Source organism: Carassius auratus, unplaced genomic scaffold, assembly GCF_003368295.1.
Source record: "Carassius auratus strain Wakin unplaced genomic scaffold, ASM336829v1 scaf_tig00045499, whole genome shotgun sequence".
In the NCBI taxonomy this organism is placed as follows: domain Eukaryota; kingdom Metazoa; phylum Chordata; class Actinopteri; order Cypriniformes; family Cyprinidae; genus Carassius; species Carassius auratus.
This window is the reverse complement of record NW_020526907.1, coordinates 2,881-24,585: the sequence shown is the minus strand read 5'-3', so window position 1 is coordinate 24,585 and position 21,705 is coordinate 2,881. Positions and strand designations below refer to the sequence as shown.

General features: G+C 33.9%; 1 protein-coding gene across 1 annotated transcript; it reads left to right on the top strand.

Annotated features, from left to right (window-relative positions):
* Nucleotides 1-209: 209 nt before the first annotated feature.
* On the top strand, nucleotides 210-5,087 carry LOC113087913 (peptidase inhibitor 16-like). Its single transcript, XM_026255665.1, has 6 exons — nucleotides 210-513; nucleotides 2,967-3,115; nucleotides 3,215-3,290; nucleotides 3,382-3,491; nucleotides 4,205-4,296; nucleotides 4,413-5,087. Exons 1-6 carry the CDS (start codon nucleotides 358-360, stop codon nucleotides 4,643-4,645), a joined length of 816 nt encoding a protein of 271 aa, XP_026111450.1. The 5' UTR covers nucleotides 210-357; the 3' UTR covers nucleotides 4,646-5,087.
* The last annotated feature ends 16,618 nt before the right edge of the window (nucleotides 5,088-21,705 follow it).

Here is a 21,705-nt window from a genome sequence, read left to right as displayed (position 1 = left end):
AAATCAAGTCAGGCATTCCTCAAGCACAACTGTTATAACACGCCGAGTGACTAAAACAATCCTATCTGAAATCTTTGCCAATTTAGAGATCCTTGCTTGACTTGTCAGATGGCTAGCAATGAGTTATGAGAAGATTTCTGGTGAGGTAGGGGAAAACGAGTAATACGAGTAAATTATGTGTGTAATACGACCATAGGCAGCTTAAATACCGGGTCGAGAGGGTGGGACTGCTGAGTGTGTCCTGTACAAACTCTCTCCCTCTTCCACACACTTACAGCCCAGAGACAGACACTGAAGACGTTAAGGACTGCGAGTGACAGACCTAGGAGGTTTCATCCGACCGCCGACAGCATCATCATGCATTGGAACGTGGCCCTCCGGACCGCCGGGCTCTGGGTCATTCTGAGTTTAGCTGTTGGTCAGCTGACTGAGCAGGAGAAATCAACTATCATTGACTTGCACAATGAGATTCGCTCTACGGTTCAGCCCAGCGCCGCCTTCATGCAGAAAGTGGTAAGAGATGCACCTGACTGGAGAAACACATCAAATTCGGCTTTGTTTTTTGGCGTAAGATAGACTGGTACATGAGCTACTGAATATAACGTCTTAGTTAAAGGAAAAGTAAATGCAAAAATGCCAATGTTGTCATTATTTAAAGGCACCCGTGTTACTTCAAGCAGGTAAGATTTTCTTTCTTCTGTCGAACTTAAAACGAAATTAATCTTGCTGAAAGAGCTTGGAGCTTGACAGCATTGGATGTTTTTCAACATTCAAACCTTTTAGTTTAAGTATTTTAATATTCGTGGATTTAAAAAGCATTTAGATTTAGAAATTCTATGATTTATTATACTGTACAGTGCAACAGTTTGGGGCCTGTAAGATTTTTTTAAATTGTCTTTTTTTTTCTTCTCTTATTCTAACCGAAGCTGCATTTATCTGATTACAAATGCAGTAAAAACTGTAATACTGTGGACACATTATTACAATTCAAAACAACTGTTTTCTATGTAAATATATGTTAAAATGCAATTGATTTCTGTGATCAGAGCTGAATTTTTGGCATTATTACTCAGTCTTCAGTATCGCTCAGAATTAATAATTTGCTGATTTGCTGCTCAAGAAACATTTCTGATCATAATCAGTACTGAAAACAGTTGTGCTGCCTCATATTTTTGTGGAAACTGTAATACTTAATTTTTTTTCCGTTAGTTTGTAACATTACATATCTTCACTTTTGATCAATTAAATGCATCCTTCCTAAATACTCATTTATTAAAAAAATAAAAACAGACTTCAAACTTTTGAATGTGATATTTAGAAAACATCTCTCCCATCCACACGTGTGAAATCTGTTGACTGTTGCTCTCTCATCTCATGAGGGCTGTTAATGTTTTTATCATTGGTTTTGGACTTGAGCTCAGTGTTTGTGTGTTAATGAGAGTTACGAGGTCAGTGCATCTCATCATCTGTCATCAATCACTGCAATTACATCTTTCACCGTCTCATTACTTCTGTAAACAATAATTATAACATTAATATCCATGGTAATGGAGTCATCATGCATATTCATGGCACATTCAATCCCATTTGAAACACAAGGGAGTCAAAGTAATCCTGTAATCCTGATTATAGTTTACCAAATGAAAACTTCTCGCTCATTATCTAGACAGTTCACTCAAAAATGAAAATTGTCTCATGAGCCACTTAACCTCAAGTTTTTGCAAACCTTTCTTTCTTATGATGAACACAAATATATTTTGAAGAATGTTGGTAACCAAACATGTTGCTGGTAGCCATTGACATCCATTGCATTAAAAATATAAATAAATGACTATAGGTCAATGGAGAGAAGAAACTATTTAGTTTCAACATTCTTCAAAATATCTTCTTTTGTGTTCAAGAGAGGAAAGACATTCATACAGGTTTGGAACAACCTGAGGGTGAGTAAATGCTGATAGAGTTTCCATTTTGGGGGAACTGTCCCTTTAAGCTGTGATACTGTGTGAAACGTACCGCATGTCAATGCAAGAATCACAGCAGTACAAAAGCTGAATGAGACCATCCTTTATCTGAGGGACTATTCGAACAGAAATCATGAAGCAACTTGATTTCGAATGGATGGAGTGTGTGTGGGTGTGTGGATGCAATGATACTGTTGCACAACATGTGTGTGAGACCTGCTGGGGAATGTGAATGTTATATGAAACCGGAGGAACGTTGCGTGTTTTAATAAAGCCCCACGTGGTCGTCCGGTTTTACGGCCTCGTGTTTGTATTGCGAGTAAAATTAAGTGCAGAGATTTAAAGTAGAAGAGTCTGGTCCTCTTGTGAAACATATTACTTACATTTAGACCACAGTGGAGTGGATTGAACAAACATGTCTGAGTCATATTTCATTGCAAAAGGGGGAAAAAAAGTCTTGCATGTTGACTACAAAAAAATAGCTTGCTTATTTATGTTTTATTTATTTATTCCAGCACAGATTAAAGGCAGTACAACAAACAAAACTATTCAATTTTTATTATATATATATATATATATATATATATATATATATATATATATATATATATATTTTTTTTTTTTGCATTGTGGTACAGAAAACATTACTTTTTGTTTGCATTATATTTTAATGCATATTTTAAAGTTATTTTGCATTTTTTAAGAAAACAAAACTTATTCATTCATTCCTTCATAAATTAAAAGAAATTCACCACCGTAAAAATAAAATACTTTACAGTACAAAAAAAAAAAAAACTTATAAAGACTTTAGTAGTAAAATTATAATTTTTTTTACATCATAGAAGTGAAAACCTTACTTTTTGTGTGTGAAATATGACCAAGCATTGCAAGATGTCCTCAATGACTAATCTATGTAAAAAAAAGAAAGAAATTGGTTTAATTATTTTGAGTAAAAATCCTCATTCTTAATGTCAAATATCAACAGACTGGTTTGTGTTGTTTGAGGTGTGGGACGAGACACTGCGGCTGGTGGCTGAAGCATACGCTTCAAAATGCATCTGGAAACACAACCCTCAACTCGAGGAGCTCAGAATGGGAGAAAATCTCTTCGTAGGCACTGGACCATTTAATGCTACCAAAGCATTGCTGAACTGGTATGACAAATCCGTTCACTAAAACATAAATGAGACATCTGTGATATGCAGAAATATTATCTATAAGCAGATTTGCAACTCATTTCTTTGTGCACACAGGTTTAAAGAGCGTGTGGATTATGACTTTGAAAACAATAGCTGTCCTGAACACAAGATGTGTGGCCACTACACTCAGGTGAACACTGTCTCCGTGTGTTCGGTGTGTTTGACTGGTGTCCACAGCATGAATGTGCAGATTGACGATGTGTTTCTCTGTTGTTTTACAGATGGTCTGGGCAGACAGCAGTAGAATCGGCTGTGCTACTCATTTCTGTGACACTCTTGAAGGGCTGTCATTTAAAAAGGCCACTCTTCTTGTCTGTGATTATTTCCCTGCGTAAGTGCATTTAATTAACCAACACTGAACATTACCTCAGGGTTCAAGAATGTGTTCTTAAACACTCCCGCAATAAACACAACCTGGACAGTATTTATTGTGTTATAAGATGCAACTTAGCATCAAATGGGCTCATATACAAATACTCTTTTTGACTCTAAGGACCCCAATTATGCAAGACGGTTCTGATTAACTGCTTGCTGTCAAACCTTTTATTTACAGAAACTAGGGGAGTGACAATATATTTAAATAATAAAAAATATATTACATTAAAATAAATATGAAGTTAATTATTTAATAATTATATTAAAATCAAAATAATTATAAAAAATACATGTAACAATACAAATAAATATGAAATCATCAAAATAATCATATTCAAATTATAATCAATTATATAAAAATTTTAAATAATTACATTTTATTTCAGAAGATTCAAGAACTGGATGTTCTTCGGGATTCAGCAATGATTTAAAATGGCTATAAATATCACTTTTAAAATGCTTCATTATATCCAGGATTTCTAAAATGTGAGAACCCTGGTTCCTAAATAAAATTAATTGAAGTTACAAAATAATAAATATAATGTCAGTTTTCAATTAGATTTTTAGCTATTTAAGCATCTCTAATATTATATTTTGTCTTATATTTAAGCCATCTTGCAGCCCGCCTATTGAGAAACACTGATCAAAAATAATGTTCCTTTATTACAGAGGAAATTATAATGGAAAAAAGCCATACGAGTCTGGAGCGCCATGCTCAAAGTGTCCAGAAGATCTATCATCGTGTGAGGACAACATATGTGGTAATGTGAAGACTTCATCAGTTGAGATCCAGATCATAAGATAAAATGAAAAACTGAACTATGACTATATATTTGATTGTACACGCTTCTCTCAAAACTCTCTCTCTTCCACACAGTGGCTGAGAATCTCTTTAATTCATCTGACAAGCCCGAGTCAGAGGACACCGAAGCTCCGACTGTCTTACCTACGCATCCAGGAACGACAACAGAGCCTTTCACCGTTCCTGAAGAGCCAACTCAAGTGCACGTTAACATTGAGAGAGCGATAGAAAGTGAAATGAACCATGGATCCAAGATGGAAAGCGTCTCTGCTTCTCTGCTGATGCTCGTCTGGCTTCTTGTTTTGTGAGGGTTTGAAGTGGATGTATGGAAAGGTAAATGCGACTTTTTATCTCACAGTTCTGACTTTTTCACAGAATGTGAGATATAAATTCGCATTTGCAAGTTATAAAGTCAGAATTGCGAGATAAGGTCCAATTTTGAAGGTGGAAAACTGATATGTTCTCAGAATTGCAAGAAATTCTGACTTTATGTCTTAGAATTGTTTATATCTCACAACCAAGACTTTTTAACTCGCAATTGCAAGTTTACATAACGCAATTCTGAGGAGAAAAAAAAGTCAGAATTGTGAGTTTGTATCACGCAATTATGAGAAGAAAAAAATCTGAATTATGAGATAAAAAGTTGCAATTACCTTTTTTTTTTTTTGTGTGGAAACGGGCTTCCATATGGATGAGAACCTAGTGAGAGGCACAAACATTTGTTTTAAGGAAACCTAAAAAAAAAAAAAACATACAAATGTAGATGAGTTTGTTCCTTCACCAGATTTAGAGAAATGTAGCATTGCATCACCTTCTCACCAAAGGATGCTCTGCAGTGAATGGGTGCCGTCAGAATGAGAGTTCAAACAGCTGATAAAAACATCACAATAATCCAGAAGTGATCCACACCACTCCAGTCCATCAGTTAATGTCTTGAGAAGTCAAAAGCTGTATGTTTATACGAAACAAATCCATCATTAAAACATTTTAATGTCATTAATACGCATCAACCAGCTAAAATGTGAGTTCATTATCCATAATATTGCTTTCTCTAGTCTTCTTGTCTGAATTGGGAGAGAAATATGCACAGATCAAGCCCAAAAAGTAAAAAAAAAAGTCCTAAACAAATCAGTGAGTGGATATTGATGTGAGAGGACAACAGGAGATAGACTTTTTGACTGGAGGAAAGGTTATTTGGACTTGTATTTTGGCCAAAAGTGATGCTTAAAGTTAAAAACATCTTGGTTGATGGATTTGTTTCTTACAACCACACAGCTTTTAACTTAAAAAAAAAAAAAAAAAAAGCAAAAAAAACATAGGCTTTTTAAGACTTTCAGAAGTGCATTTCCATGAGCCCTAGTTTCTGACACTTTGTTTGGCATCTACACGGGTCTCAGAGAGGCTTAAGAGATAAATGAGCAGGTTTTTGCAGATTAGCCCAAATGAGTGCAACTTTTTCTTTATGTACATCTTTTATGTGCTGGCTAAATGTCATTTATATTTGTGTTAAAGTCCAAACTCTTCATATAAATCTGATGGTAAAAACTGGGATGAAAACTCCTGAATGAACTGGAATGTTTTTTGTTTTACTTGTTTATGTTTTACGTATACAATTATTTTAAAATGACCTATGTTGGTCATTTTCATAGATATATGGGTAATGTCTATTGTCTTTAGTATTGCTGTGAGAACTTCGATGTTCTACTTGTTTACCACTGTGATGGAAGATCGCTAGGCTAATAATATATTATTGATCATCTCCATCAATAATAATTCAGATTATAAAGCTGTTGGACACAACAGACATCACCAGATGGCAGTGTAACTCAATAAAACTGTTGACATCGCACTGTTTTTAACAGACTCAATGTAAATTATGTTTTGTATGTTCAACGACCAATAAAACCAGTTCAAATGGGAGTTTAATGGCTTTTATATCGTAGCTTTGAGGTCCTTTATATTCAGTTTTAGAAAGTGAACAGATTTTAAATGTGATTTAAAACAGACCAAAGCAGTATTGTACTCTAGACTGTGTACCGTTTTCCTCCGTTAAATGTTTACAAGCATTAGCATCTAGAAAATAGCACGCGTCTTTATTACTGGCAGCCATCTTGGCTCGACTAGATTGTACATAGCTACGGTAAAAACAAACACGTCCTCATCTTCAGCCTCCCCCTCTTAAAAATAAATAAAATTAAATATATATAAAAATATATAGACATAAAAACTACTAGAATTACAAAAAAAAATAATCTCTTAATGATACTAACACTGCAGCCCAACACTATCAAATAAATAAATAAACATAAATGCAAATCTTAAGATGCTGTACTGACGTGTTCAAATCAAGGGCTTCAAAAAAAGATTAATTTCTATTCACTCAGCGTTAACTGGATTAAAACACTTGACTTGTCCAAAAGCCTCAGCACTAGAATCTCCTCATCAGATCAGCGCTGTTCAACGGGACTGATTAACATTTACATAAAGCACAACTCAAATGTCAACATCTCCCAGTTCATCTGTCAGATGGGATATTCACTCACCAAAGCAAACAGCACTTGAACTTTCTGCTCGTCGTGTGTCGTGTTCATCCGTCCCGAGAGTGATGTTCACTCGACTGAGTCAAAGCACCTCGGCTTTCTGACGCACGACGTAACAAACAAGCTTAATTGCAAAAGCAAACAGGGTTCATGTCGTCCCTTCTGTTTTGTAGAGGATCTGAAAGAAAAAGTGTCAGTTGTGATACCTGGTGTTTAATTAAGAGCAGACAAGTACAGTAAAGTAATTCTATCTATCTATCTATCTATCTATCTATCTATCTATCTATCTATCTATCTATCTATCTATCTATCTATCTATCTATCTATCTATCTATCTATCTATCTATCTATCTATCTATATTTAAATTATTAATATATTATATTATAATTAATAATAATTTAAATCAATGGTTAAATATTTAACTGTTAGTTATTATTATATTAATATATTATTTATAAATATAATATTATATATTAATATTCGATTTACATATTTATTTAAAATTAAGATGATTTAATAATGCTTATTTAATTATTTATTATTTAAAACATCTTTATTTAAGATTGTTTATGGATTGTTTAAATGTATTTATTTATTTTAAATGTTTTAAATTGTTGATTTAAATGTGTTTATACACTTATTTAAAATTATATATTTAGAATTATTTATTTATTTATAAAATATTTTTTAAGATTGTTGTTTTAATGTTTTATTTTATTTATTGTTATTTACAACTATTAGGATTATTTAAGGTTGTTTAATTATTTATTAATTTAATTATTTTAAATATTTAATGTTTGTATTTATTTAAACTAAGATGGTTTGTTTGTTTACTATTACTCTTTTAAATAAACACAAAGAACCCCTGAAAGGTTACAAAAAAAATATGTTATACATAATTTGACAAATAAATAGATAGATAGATAGATAGATAGATAGATAGATAGATAGATAGATAGAAAATGATTTATTTTAACATGTGACATTTATTTTAACATTAAACATATTCAACATTTATTCACTTATTTAAATGTTTATATTAATTTATTATTAACATTTATTTATATAAAATAATTTTAGATGGAGCTGGTTTATTTATTGTTGCTTTTATTTATTAATTTACGTATGTACTTATTTAAACTTTCCTTTCCATCAGTTTGTGAATTTATCTCAGGACTGATGGGTTTGGTTCTTGGCTTACAACTCTTCTTAGTAATATTTTTCCCTTCTAAGTTTGTGAAAACACTCTCACGTCGCTCTCTGTCTCTCACACGTTCCCGTGGTCTCAGAGTTTGATGCAGTGGGGTCTCTGCAGGCCTGATGTTCAGATTGATGGACCTCATCGTGATGAAGTCTCGGCCTAAAACTGCAGGATTATTGCGTTCCAGCGGACCAAACCAACACATCCATCATGAGAGCCCTAAACACCCACACACCCGAGGAGCATCCCATCGCTCCGCTGCTGGATTACACCAGCGAATGAAGACGGAGAACTCCTCAAACCTGCAGATCAGCCGTTGAGAAACATCCAGCTCTGATGATTGCTGCACATTCAACGAGAAGATCATAATAAAACCACTCAAATTCACTTTGTTCTCATAAAGCTGAAATCTCTTCCACACTTGACAGCAATAACGTGTCCTTTATGAGGCCGACTTTTTGAAATAGTATCTTATATAAAGTTGTTCTCACAAATCAGTCTCTTTTGAGTGCTTTATGTACAGCAATAACTCACTATTAAAGTAACTGATGGTTTCACATTAATTCTTATTTCATTTGCATTTAACATGTGTCTTTTCTTCTCCAGTGTCTTAACTTTGCAAATTAGAGTATTGCATTTATATTGCATCCTTCTCATGTACCTTTAATAACTTTTGACTTTTCAGTTTGAGGTTAATCTCTTTTTTGCTCATAAACCCCCCCCCCCTGCTTTTTTACTTCCATAAATATGTTTATTAAATATTATATATATATATATATATATATATATATATATATATATATATATATATATATATATATATATTATATATATATATATATATTTTTTTTATATTTTATATATATATATATATATATATATATATATATATATATATATATATATATATATATATATATATATATATATATATATATATATTTATATGTCATTTAATAGAAATAACAAATTTATTTAGAATGGAATTCAATAGATATATGAACATAATTCCAGCATCTGATTAATTTTCTTTTTAGAACATATGGGTGGGTGCGTGTGTGTGTGTGTATAAATAAATAAATAAAATTTGACTCTGAATGTTATCATTACTAATCTGAGAGAAAAGGAGTTTTGTCTTTGAGAGCTTCAGTTGAGAGTGTTGTAAAGGTCTGTGATGCTAATAGCTTTCATTGAAGACAGTGTGACTCTGGAATTGAAAGGCTGGCTCAGATCCGCTGCTCACTGATTTTGCCCTCGGCTGACATTGGGAAGAGTTTTTAGGGTTGTGTGTCCTCTAATGACGCACGACAGACCCAGTGTGTGTTAATTAATGTTTCTTTCATGACTCTCTCTTGACTCATTATCACCAAAGACAGGAATTAAACTTCAGTGGGATTAATACACACCAGAGAAGAAAGACATGAAGAGATGCACGGTCTCAGTTAGCTGCTTTGTCATCGTTAAATCACCTATTATTAGTTATATTATATGTAAATCTGTTTGTTTGTGTGTATGCATTGAACTAACCTGTTAATTTATGGCTAGTTATTCATTTGTGTCTGTTTCACATTGATCAAAACCCCGCTCCTTTTCTTTAATCAAAAAGGCAAAGCTGAAAATAAAGAACCAAAGTTTTTTGAAAGAACTCACTTGTTTTTAATAATATATTTTAAAATGATTATTTAACTATTATTGTAATATTATTTATTTGTTTAACTATTTATGATTATTTATTTATTCATTAATTTACCATTTAAAAATAATTAATTGTTTAAATATTTATTTAATTGTATTTTTTTTTTCATTATTTACATTTATTTATTTACAATTATTTAAGACAATTAAATAATTAGCTATTTACCGAATGATTGATACTAGCTTATACCTTTTACGTAAAATAATATTTTTAGGACAACATATTGTACAACATATTTTATCATTACATTATTTTTATTATTCTATTTGTTAATGTTACATTCAATTAATTAATTACAAATATTTGTTTATAATAATAACCGGTTCTATTATAGTTTTAGTTTTTGATATGTAAAAAACAACATATTGTATTTACATTTGATCTTTATATTAAACTAAATTCATGTACATTACGTTACCATCACATTTTATTATTATACATAAAGAAAAAATAAAATGCAATCATTATATTGTTATATTCTAAATTCATCTATTATTCATAATAATACATTTTAAACTTTTGTGTGCTTTGTGAGTGTGTGCATTGAAATAACATTCCTTGCAGCAAGTCCTTCATTTGCACAGACTGTGTGTGTTTTTGTTTTAATGCATGATCTCAGAAATCTTTACAGCCATAAAATGATGGAGATCTCCAGGTCCCGCATCTTATTTGAGAAATAAACAGCTTGATCCCCAGCAGAGAGAGTCTATGAATACTGAGGATCTCCAGGGCTAAAGATCCACCCAGATATTAAATCAAGAGCTCTGGCGCTCCTCAAGACAAATGTTAACAGCACTTTAGTGGAAAGCCATTACACTGTGCACCAACAACAGATGCAAACAATTTATGCAGTCATAAAAACCAACTGCTAGTTCTTCCTCTGGTCATTTCTTCACTTGAATCCAGCATCATAAATATGGCTTCAGACTCCAACAACGTGCTCGTTTCTTTACAGAGATTGTACTTGTGTGCATCAGCTCTCAAACATACTGACTGAAGATGCACCACACATAAAGCCTGGACGTGTTGAGTTAATGATAGAAACATACTGAAATGCATGCATAGAAACCGAACTTTCTTTGATTAATTAAGCTACAGACTTGATCATAATGCACAATGTTTCCATCGAAAATGTATTTTGAAATATTCCTGTGATTGACGGCTGTTGTGCTGCTCGTCCCTTCTGCGCATTCACCGCTGGGGGGCGCGCGCGTCCGTTCCTCTGCAGCCCAGGCTCAACTCGTGCTCGTGCTCTTTAACCAAAAGACAAAACTGAAGAAAGAAAGTTTTCCTGCAAGTCATTTGTATGTTTGACTCTTCTTCCTTTTCTGTTTCCTCTTCTTTCTTATTAAATATGATATTTCTACAAAATCGATATATTTATATTAATATATTAAACAACCTCCCCATACACATATATACATATATTATATTTAATATAGTTTTTATATTGTTTTATTATACAACAATGCATATGCACACACACACACACACACACACATATATATATATATGTGTGTGTGCGCGCGTCTGAGAGAGCATAGGCATTGCTGTATACAAAACAATATAACACAATGCAACAATGTAACAAAACAATATATATAAATGAAACAGAATATGTAAATCGTTTAATAAAATTCATTTGAATAATTATATAATTACACACAAATTAGTATGTATTTATATAGTTTATATAATTAAATATGTTTAAATGTAACCATTTATTTAGGAATATATAAAAAAACAAAAAACAAATGTAAAATAATTTAATGAACATAATATTAAGGTATATTGCTGTGTGTATATATATGCATACACTTTTTTAAGGTAATTGAATCAAATGCATTATGTCACTTTATGTGTGTGTGTGTGTGTGTGTGTGTGTATTAGCATTCATACAAATTCATATAAAATTAAATAACTTCATTCAATCATTTAAATTAAACAACATACGACAGTCTTATCGTGTAGTATTTGGTGTGACTGAAAAAAAAGCCCAAGATGTCCTCTGAACACACACCAGGACCTGAGACCAACAGAGCGTGTCATAACACGTTATCGGAGGTATTAACCGAAATAAACTCATGACTCAGGTCACTCCTCCTCCAGTGTTAGTAACCTGCTCATGTCCCTCAGAGCGATGGAGATCTGGCCTCTGCCGTGACTCTTCGTGGGCAGCTGTGTGTTCATGCCACCGGCGCAGAGTGGGAACGACTCCCACATCCCACCACAACACCTCGCAGGCGCTCGGTCATCGTGCAGCAGCGATATCTTACTGTGTGCCACCTTTTATTTACCCACACCAGACTCCTCTGGGTCTAAATGCTCTCTAAACTAGGAATTACATACATATCTGGATGACAAAGTACATCAATGCAAGCGAAAACAAGAATTAGTCAGCATGCAAAGGGCTCTTTTATGAGATATAATTATATCAGAGGGTCAGAGGGCTTTACAGACAGGCCTCTGAAGGATATTGGTGACCTTTATCATCACAACAGTTTTCAGCTTCTGTGAAGTTAGCGAAACACTTTACTTAAAGCCTTTATGTACAGTCTTGTTCAAAATAATAGCAGTACAATGTGACTAACCAGAATAATCAAGGTTTTTCGTATATTTTTTTATTGCTACGTGGCAAACAAGTTACCAGTAGGTTCAGTAGATTCTCAGAAAACAAACGAGACCCAGCATTCATGATATGCACGCTCTTAAGGCTGTGCAATTGGGCAATTAGTTGAATTAGTTGAAAGGGGTGTGTTCAAAAAAATAGCAGTGTGGCATTCAATCACTGAGGTCATCAATTTTGTGAAGAAACAGGTGTGAATCAGGTGGCCCCTATTTAAGGATGAAGCCAACACTTGTTGAACATGCATTTGAAAGCTGAGGAAAATGGGTCGTTCAAGACATTGTTCAGAAGAACAGCGTACTTTGATTAAAAAGTTGATTAGAGAGGGGAAAACCTATTAAGAGGTGCAAAAAATGATAGGCTGTTCAGCTAAAATGATCTCCAATGCCTTAAAATGGAGAGCAAAACCAGAGAGACGTGGAAGAAAACGGAAGACAACCATCAAAATGGATAGAAGAATAACCAGAATGGCAAAGGCTCAGCCAATGATCACCTCCAGGATGATCAAAGACAGTCTGGAGTTACCTGTAAGTACTGTGACAGTTAGAAGACGTCTGTGTGAAGCTAATCTATTTTCAAGAATCCCCCGCAAAGTCCCTCTGTTAAAAAAAAGGCATGTGCAGAAGAGGTTACAATTTGCCAAAGAACACATCAACTGGCCTAAAGAGAAATGGAGGAACATTTTGTGGACTGATGAGAGTAAAATTGTTCTTTTTGGGTCCAAGGGCCACAGGCAGTTTGTGAGACGACCCCCAAACTCTGAATTCAAGCCACAGTACACAGTGAAGACAGTGAAGCATGGAGGTGCAAGCATCATGATATGGGCATGTTTCTCCTACTATGGTGTTGGGCCTATTTATCGCATACCAGGGATCATGGATCAGTTTGCATATGTTAAAATACTTGAAGAGGTCATGTTGCCCTATGCTGAAGAGGACATGCCCTTGAAATGGTTGTTTCAACAAGACAATGACCCAAAACACACTAGTAAACGGGCAAAGTCTTGGTTCCAAACCAACAAAATTAATGTTATGGAGTGGCCAGCCCAATCTCCAGACCTTAATCCAATTGAGAACTTGTGGGGTGATATCAAAAATGCTGTTTCTGAAGCAAAACCAAGAAATGTGAATGAATTGTGGAATGTTGTTAAAGAATCATGGAGTGGAATAACAGCTGAGAGGTGCCACAAGTTGGTTGACTCCATGCCACACAGATGTCAAGCAGTTTTAAAAAACTATGGTCATACAACTAAATATTAGTTTAGTGATTCACAGGATTGCTAAATCCCAGAAAAAAAAAATGTTTGTACAAAATAGTTTTGAGTTTGTACCGTCAAAGGTAGACACTGCTATTTTTTTGAACACACCCCTTTCAACTAATTGCCCAATTGCACAGCCTTAAGAGCGTGCATATCATGAATGCTGGGTCTTGTTTGTTTTCTGACAATCTACTGAACCTACTGGTAACTTGTTTGCCACGTAGCAATAAAAAATATACTAAAAACCTTGATTATTCTGGTTAGTCACATTGTACTGCTATTATTTTGAACAAGACTGTATAATGCATTATAAAAGTACTTTTAATGCATTAATTATGTCTCGTAATGCACTGTACAGTATGTGCTCGTGAATAATTGCAACCACAGTTAATACATTATAACACTTGTTGGTCAATTTTTACATGTATTTTATGTATTTGGTTATAATTATTTACAGCATGATATGATGTATAACAATGCACATTACGAATAATTATAATGCATTATATCTTTTAATAGTGTATTATACGTAAAGGCTTTAAGCACCCAACTTACATTTCTTAATAGAGATAAATTAGCATAGCTGCTGTTCCAGTTAAGCCAAAAATGATGTGTTCAACCTAAGCAGAAGAGTAAAAATGTGCATTTGATTAAATGTAACTGAAGTACAAAGTTATGAGATGCATTATGTGAATGCTTGGCGAAAGAGATGTGTTTTTAATCTAGATTTAAACAGAGAGCGTGTGTCTGAACCCCGAACATTATCAGGAAGGCTATTCCAGAGTTTGGGAGCCAAATGTGAGAAAGCTCTACCTCCTTTAGTGGACTTTGCTATCCTAGGAACGACCAAAAGTCCAGAGTTTTGTGACCTTAGGGAGCGTGATGGGTTGTAGCGTGGTAGAAGGCTAGTTAGGTACGCTGGAGCTAAACCATTTAGGGCCTTATAGGTAAGTAATGATAATTTGTAACTGATACGAAACTTAATAGGTAGCCAGTGCACAGATATTTTCTTGACCTCGTAAGGACTCTGCTGCATTTTGGACTACCTGTAGCTTGTTTATTGACGAAGCAGGACAACCACCTAGAATTGCATTACAATAGTCCAGTCTAGAGGTCATAAATGCATGAACTAGCTTTTCTGCATCAGAAACAGATAACATGTTTCATAACTTGGCAATGTTTCTAAGATTGAAGAATGCAGTTTTTGTAACATTGGAAATATGATAAGTTACTGTCTAATATAACACCCAGATTTTTGACTGTAGAGGAAGTAACAGTACATCCGTCTAGTCATGGGCGTAGGTTTAGGGGGGACGCTACTAGTCCCTATCAATATTTTGAGATGACAAATTTGTCCCCACCAATATTTAGCAAGCTCCTTTGAACTGCTATTTGGATCGATTCTAACGGCCAGGATGCCGACAGTACAAGAAACGGCGTAAAAAAACTTTTTGTGCTTGCACTAGCAGCGAGCGGGTGATACGCACGCTGTGTGTGTGTGTGTGTGTGTGACGCCGACAGTAAGTTACCAGGGCTTTCTCTTTGCCATATACAAAGGCCAGAGTAAAAACATTTTAATATTACGTTTTTTTTTTGCCCCTTTTTTTACTTTGTAGATGCCTTATGCAAAAGGGACATAAGAAGCTTTTTCATAAAGCAGAGTCAGAGTGTAAGTAAGCAAAATAACTAGCTAGCCACACAAATAAACTAGCAGTAGTGACTGACCAGGCTTTCAAATGCAGATTCTACTGTGGAAAATAGTATTAACTGGTGATAGTATGTGTTACCCAGGATGATAGAATGCTACGTTAGCAAGTAACTGAATGTCAATTAGCCTGTACCTTAACTTAGAATCTTGCAGTCAACATAAATGTGAGTGTACTGGAGGGTAAATAGTGTTCATAATAGAAAAGGGTTATTATATTTATTTATTTAGATTTGTTTCCTTGTGGCAGAGTATTTTTTGTTGTAAATACTAATGTACATAATAATTTATGTTAATAAACGTTTGGTTGTTCAGTATTACACTCAGGTGTCTCAGGTGTTTTTTGTTTTTGTTTTTTTGTTTATTTTTTGAGAGTGCATTTTTGAGAGTATACAGTTATACTAGCTCTTTAGGGACAGTATACAGGATGGTATATCAGGGTCAGGGCACAATATAATGAGATGAAGTAGATTCACTTCTGTATTGTGATTTTCTGTATTGCCAACAGTCTGAAATAAAAAAGGAAGTCATGAAATCATTGGTATCTTACAACAAAAAAGGGGGGGGGGGGGTATATCGGGGGGTCCCCACCAAAGCTGAGACCAAACCTACGCCCATGCGTTTAGTTGCAAACTATATTAGATTCTGTGTAGTGTTTTAGGTCCAATAAGCAATATCCCTGTCTTATCTGAATTTTATAGAAAATTATTGATCATAACACACTCTGTCAGCTTAGATAATTTAGAAGTTTGATAATAATAATAATTACATTACCAAGAGGCAAAAAGGGGAATCAGCAAATGTTTCTATAAAAGAAATGGGGCCAAAACATCTGGGAGCTTAAAAATGTATGAATGTCAAAGCATTAGATCCAGGGTTTTTGCATCTGAGCAAATACATTTCACCAAGGTTCTATCTGCATTCCGAGGAGTTTTGAGATATTGAGCTTCAAAGTTTTTGCATTCCATTCAACTGTGTAGATAGAACCTTGCTGTTTTTTAAATAAAAATCCCATACAACATAAAAAATCTATCATATAATGTAAATAAGTTTTCACAGAATAACAATATGGGAATAACTCAATTTTGACAAAAATGTCAGATAGAACCTTATAATTCCAAGGGGATGATTTATGCATTTTTATATAAATAATGAATAAGGGCCATTGAACTATTAGAAAACAGCCTGATGCCCAACCAGGTTGTTAATGCAGCAACTTTTTTACTCTTTGTGACCCTGGAGCACAAAACCTTAAGTCTTACGTTTCTTGGGTATATTTTTAGCAATAGCCTATAAAAACCATTGCATGGGTCAAAATGATAGTTTTCTTTTATGCCAAAAACCATTAGGATATTGAGTAAAGATTATGTTCCATGAAGATATTTTGTACATTTCCTACCATAAATATATCAAAACTTAATGTTTGATTAGTAATATGCATTGCTGAGTTTAGGAAACTTAAAAAGCGGTTTTCTCAATATTTTTATTTTTTTGCACCCTCAGATTCCAGATTTTCTAATAGCTGTATCTCGGCCGAATATTGTCCGATCCTAACAAATCCGATCCTACAGCAATGGTCAGCAATTTATTCAGCTTTCAGATCTTATATCTCTCAATTTCGAAAAACTGACACTTAAGGTGTGTTCCAGGGTCACATATTTGTTAGCTTGGTCAGTGTCATTATGTCTTTGGGTCATTTTGCTGTTTTAGGCTTCACAGACCTTTGAGATAACTGAAATCATTTGGCGAAGTGAAACAGACATGAGATGCGGTGAATACTTTAGCTGTGCGTTATATTACTTTATATTATTTACAAATGCCAAATGCTTCATTATATTTCCTGCTTTCTCTGTATGTCCAGAGTTTGCTTTGGTTTGAGATGCACTGCTTTCATGAGACATCTAGTGGTTGAAAAAACACATATAGCAGTTTTAAGCGTCAAATAGCTAGTTTCGGGCATGCATTTCCTACATAGACAACTGTTTGTGGTCTGATTTGACTTTGTGCTGTGTCACTTTCCTCTGGGCCAAGTACAGATTAGCTGTTCCCAGAAAACAGGATTAACCCCGTCCAGGAGCTGCGAGGAAACGGATCGGAAGAGCCTGGATCCTGCAGTGTTAGGTCCACACCTTTTACTGAAACAAACTGCTCTGCATTCCATGAATCAGAATAATAAATAGACCTACTTATCACAGTTTAATTAACAGCGCTGAACAGTGAAGATGTTTATAAAACAATTCCAGCGTTTTTGCAAATTCTTTCTAATCTCACTGTTGACATCAAAATACAGCATCTCTCTGCAATATGTATTTATATAAGAAAATGCAGAGTTTATGCTACAGATCATGTCATCATGGAAACAGTCACAGAACCTGGTGTCAAGACAAAAGCATGTTTTTGTGAAGCGCTGGGTCCGTGCCAGCTGAGACAGACGAGCTGGGATTGTAGAAGTGGGTCAGATCTGTCTGGGACGTGGTGTCCCGCTCGTCTCTGTCTGTCTGTGTCTGTCAGGTCACGAGCGGAGAATGACCATTACTGTCTCACTTCTGCCTGCATCATCTCTCATGTGCCTCTCACGCTCGTCTCTGCTCAGTTACGCTCTTGTTAAAGCAGCAGTGGGTTTACTTCAGCTCTTTGCACCTGTCAAAGTGATCTTGTACACCTAGGTTATTAGATACTAATCAGATATGGTTTTGTTTTAGCTTGTCCTGTTAGGTTTCATACATTGTTTGCTAATTTTCATTTGGAGTGCTTTCATATTTTATTTCTGGACACACCTAAATGCTGGAGGCATTAATGATATGACCTTTGCAACATGTTTTGAGGTTAAAAAGCATCATGACACACCAGTTGCTGCGTGTGTTTGTGTATAATGTATATGTACATATATATTTACACAGACACTTAAACGCTCAGACACTCAATCACACACACACAAACACACACACACACACACACACACACACACACACACACACACACACACACACACACACACACAAAGTGCTGTTCAAAAGTATCACAGGCTACAATAAAAAATATGAAGCAGCAAAATTTATAAGTCAACATATTACAGGAATAAATTATGTTTTTAAGTATATTAAAATAGTAAGCCATTATTTTAAATTCCAGTAATATTTCACAATATTACTTTTTTTGTTTCTGTATTTTTTGATCAAATAAATTCACAGCCTTGACGTGCAGAACTCTTCACATAAAAAAAAAAAAAACATTACAAATTTTACTGATACCAAACTTTTGAATGGCTGTGTGTGTGTGTGTATGTATATATATATATATATATATATATATATATATATATATAATATATATATATATATATATATATATATATATATATATATATATATACAATATATATATATATATAAATGATTATCATTTAATTTACATTTTATATAAATTCTATCAATTTTAATGTTATAAATTAATTAAAAAAATAATAAACAAATTTTATTAAACTAAATTAAATAATTTTAACTAGCATTTATTTTAATTTGTCTGTTTAGCCTGTGTGTTCATATAGCCTACGTGTGTATAAAAATACATAAAAGTATTATTCTGTTTTATGCATTATATAAAATATTTCATATAATTTTTTTATTAATAATACATACTCATGTTATAATGAGTGATTATTACATATTATATTATTAATATCTAACTATTAATTAATCATCAAATAATTTATATATGTAAGTGCTAAAGACACATAATTCACACATAGATGTTCAAATGAAGTCTCGACTTTTCAATGGATCACCAAGTCTGCCACTGACTCACAGCGTGTGAAAAGACCGCAGACAATCAAGTGTCGTCCATTAGCAGTTTTTTTTTTTTTTACCTTTTCAGCTCTGCTCTTCTGGCGCCTCTCAAAGCCCCGGCTCTTTTGTGGCTCAGAAGTCTTCTGTCCTGCTCCACAGCCTCATTAACACGACGCTGGCCTGATGTTTGTTTAGTCGGATGTTTTTATGCATTTCAAACCTTGTCCGTTCATAAGCGAGATCAATGCTGGTCCTTTTAATCCAAGCGGAGCACAAAAACAGTATGTTCGTGATGTGTTGATGGAGTCTTTTGTGACGGTGACATGAGAAGAAGGTCCGTCTCGTCCACCTTCCCCATCTCTTTCTCGCTCTAGTTCTTAACTCACAATGAAAAGACTGAATACAAAGGTATATTTATTCAACTCTCTGAGATTAATTACAGTCGAGGTCTGATTCTTCTTCATAATGCGAGCTGATAATGATTCACATGAACCTTCTCCATCTTCAATGAGCGCCAGTTAATTTGACATCTGGCCTGAAAAAAAAAGAGCTTGGAGGATCTCAGAGATGAAAAACACAACTAAAGAGTCACGCTCATCAACAAGACGACGTTCATCTGATGAAGCACGTTTATCATCTAATATGTTTGTTTCATCTTCTGTTTTACTGACTTTTTGCACCATACTTCATCAACATCAAACCAGAAATAAACTAATTTATTATTTAGCATCGCAAATGTGTTATAATAAAAACACTTTTGTTCAGCAAGCATGCGTTAAACTGAACAAAAGTGACAGTATAAAGACATTTATAATGTTACAAAGACATAAACGCCGTTCTTTAGAACTTTCTACGAAAGAATCATGTAAAATGTGTCAGTTTCCAAAAAAATATGAAGCAGTATTTTTTTTTTTTAACACTGATAATAATCAGAAATGTTTCTTGAGCAGAAAATTAGCATATTAGAATGATTTCTGAAGATCATGTGACACTGGAGTAAATGTGCTGAAAACTCAGCTTTAATCACAAAAATAAAATACATTTTGCAATATATTTACATAGAAAACATGTATTTTGAATTGCAATAATATTTTAGAATTGTACTCAAATTTACTATATTTTATAACAATTTTTTTTTTTAAGGAAAAATAGACTTCTTTAAAAAAACATAAGAACACTGCCGACTGCATGTAGTGTAATTGAATCGAAATGGTGTATTTAATGAGAAATGTCAATCTTTTTTATTTATTTATCTTTTTCAAAAAGTGAAAATCATGATATATGAAGTCATAAATACGAGATAAGAAGACTAATAAAAATTAGAAATAGATAAAATTATGATAGTCCATGGGATTAAAAATCGTAATTATGACAAATAGAAATAAGATCATAAAAAGTCATAATTACAGCATAAAATGTAGAAATTATAACAAATGTCATAATTGTCAGATAAGTCTGATTACAGTAGAAATAAAGTCAAATTATGACAGTAATTATACTTTAAAAAGGCATAACTGTGACAAAGCAAAACCTCATAATACACATCAAGCAAGACACAATTATTTTCTCCTATTTCTTTATTTCAACAAAACAAGAGACTACACACAATTTAAAAAGACTGCTTTGTAAAAACATCAAATGGCTCATAGCATCATCAACCAAACCCAGTTCAATATTAACCACAAGAAGACGTTTGCACAATATAAAACTTCTGTAATCTCAAAATAATCAGTGAAACTCGGACAGAAAGAAAACAACTAGAAAGAGAAGAGTTTGGTTTGCGTGTCTGTAGTGATTAGTCAGTGTGCGTATCTCTGGTTAGGTTAGTATCGTTAAATAGTCGTCGTATTTGTTTGACCCGCAAACCTTTTTCAGTGAACACCTGAGGGACAAGAAACATGACGTTATTGACCAGTCCATGAGGTTTTTTTGGTATTTCAAGGTGAGTTACAATAAAAGTCTGATCCTAACAACTTCAGACCTCCAACGTCCTTGGAAAAACATCAACTTGTCTCGATAAAAGAACAACTAGAACTAGTTCCCTGTAAGTGAAGAAACCTGAAGAAAGCCTCTGAAACACTGAAGAGGAGGAACTATTTCCATCAATAAAGAGATCATGTGCGATAAATGCAAAGATATTTTAGTTTTACTATAAAAGCTCTGGTTCTGCAACTCGTTCATCCCAAAAAAAAAACCAACATAAACAGTGAAATGTCTGTTTGAGATGCTATGGATAAAAGTACTGCCACTGAAAAGATGCGACACACGACGATAGTGAGGGAAAGTGAGGTAGAAACACTAAGAATGTAAACTAAAACACTGACAGACGAAAAAACGATTTCTCACTGGCTGGTACAAATGTCCAGTTCACAGGAAAAAAAATGCGACCGGCTTCTTATTGTGACCTTTTATGTTCACCTTAAAAATCTTCACTTTCTCATTCCCTTCAAGATGTACAGTACATGAGTTTGTTTCTTCATCAGATTTGGAGAAATGTAGCATTGCATCACTTGCTCCCCACTGGATCCTCTGCAGTGAATGGGTGCCGTCAGAATG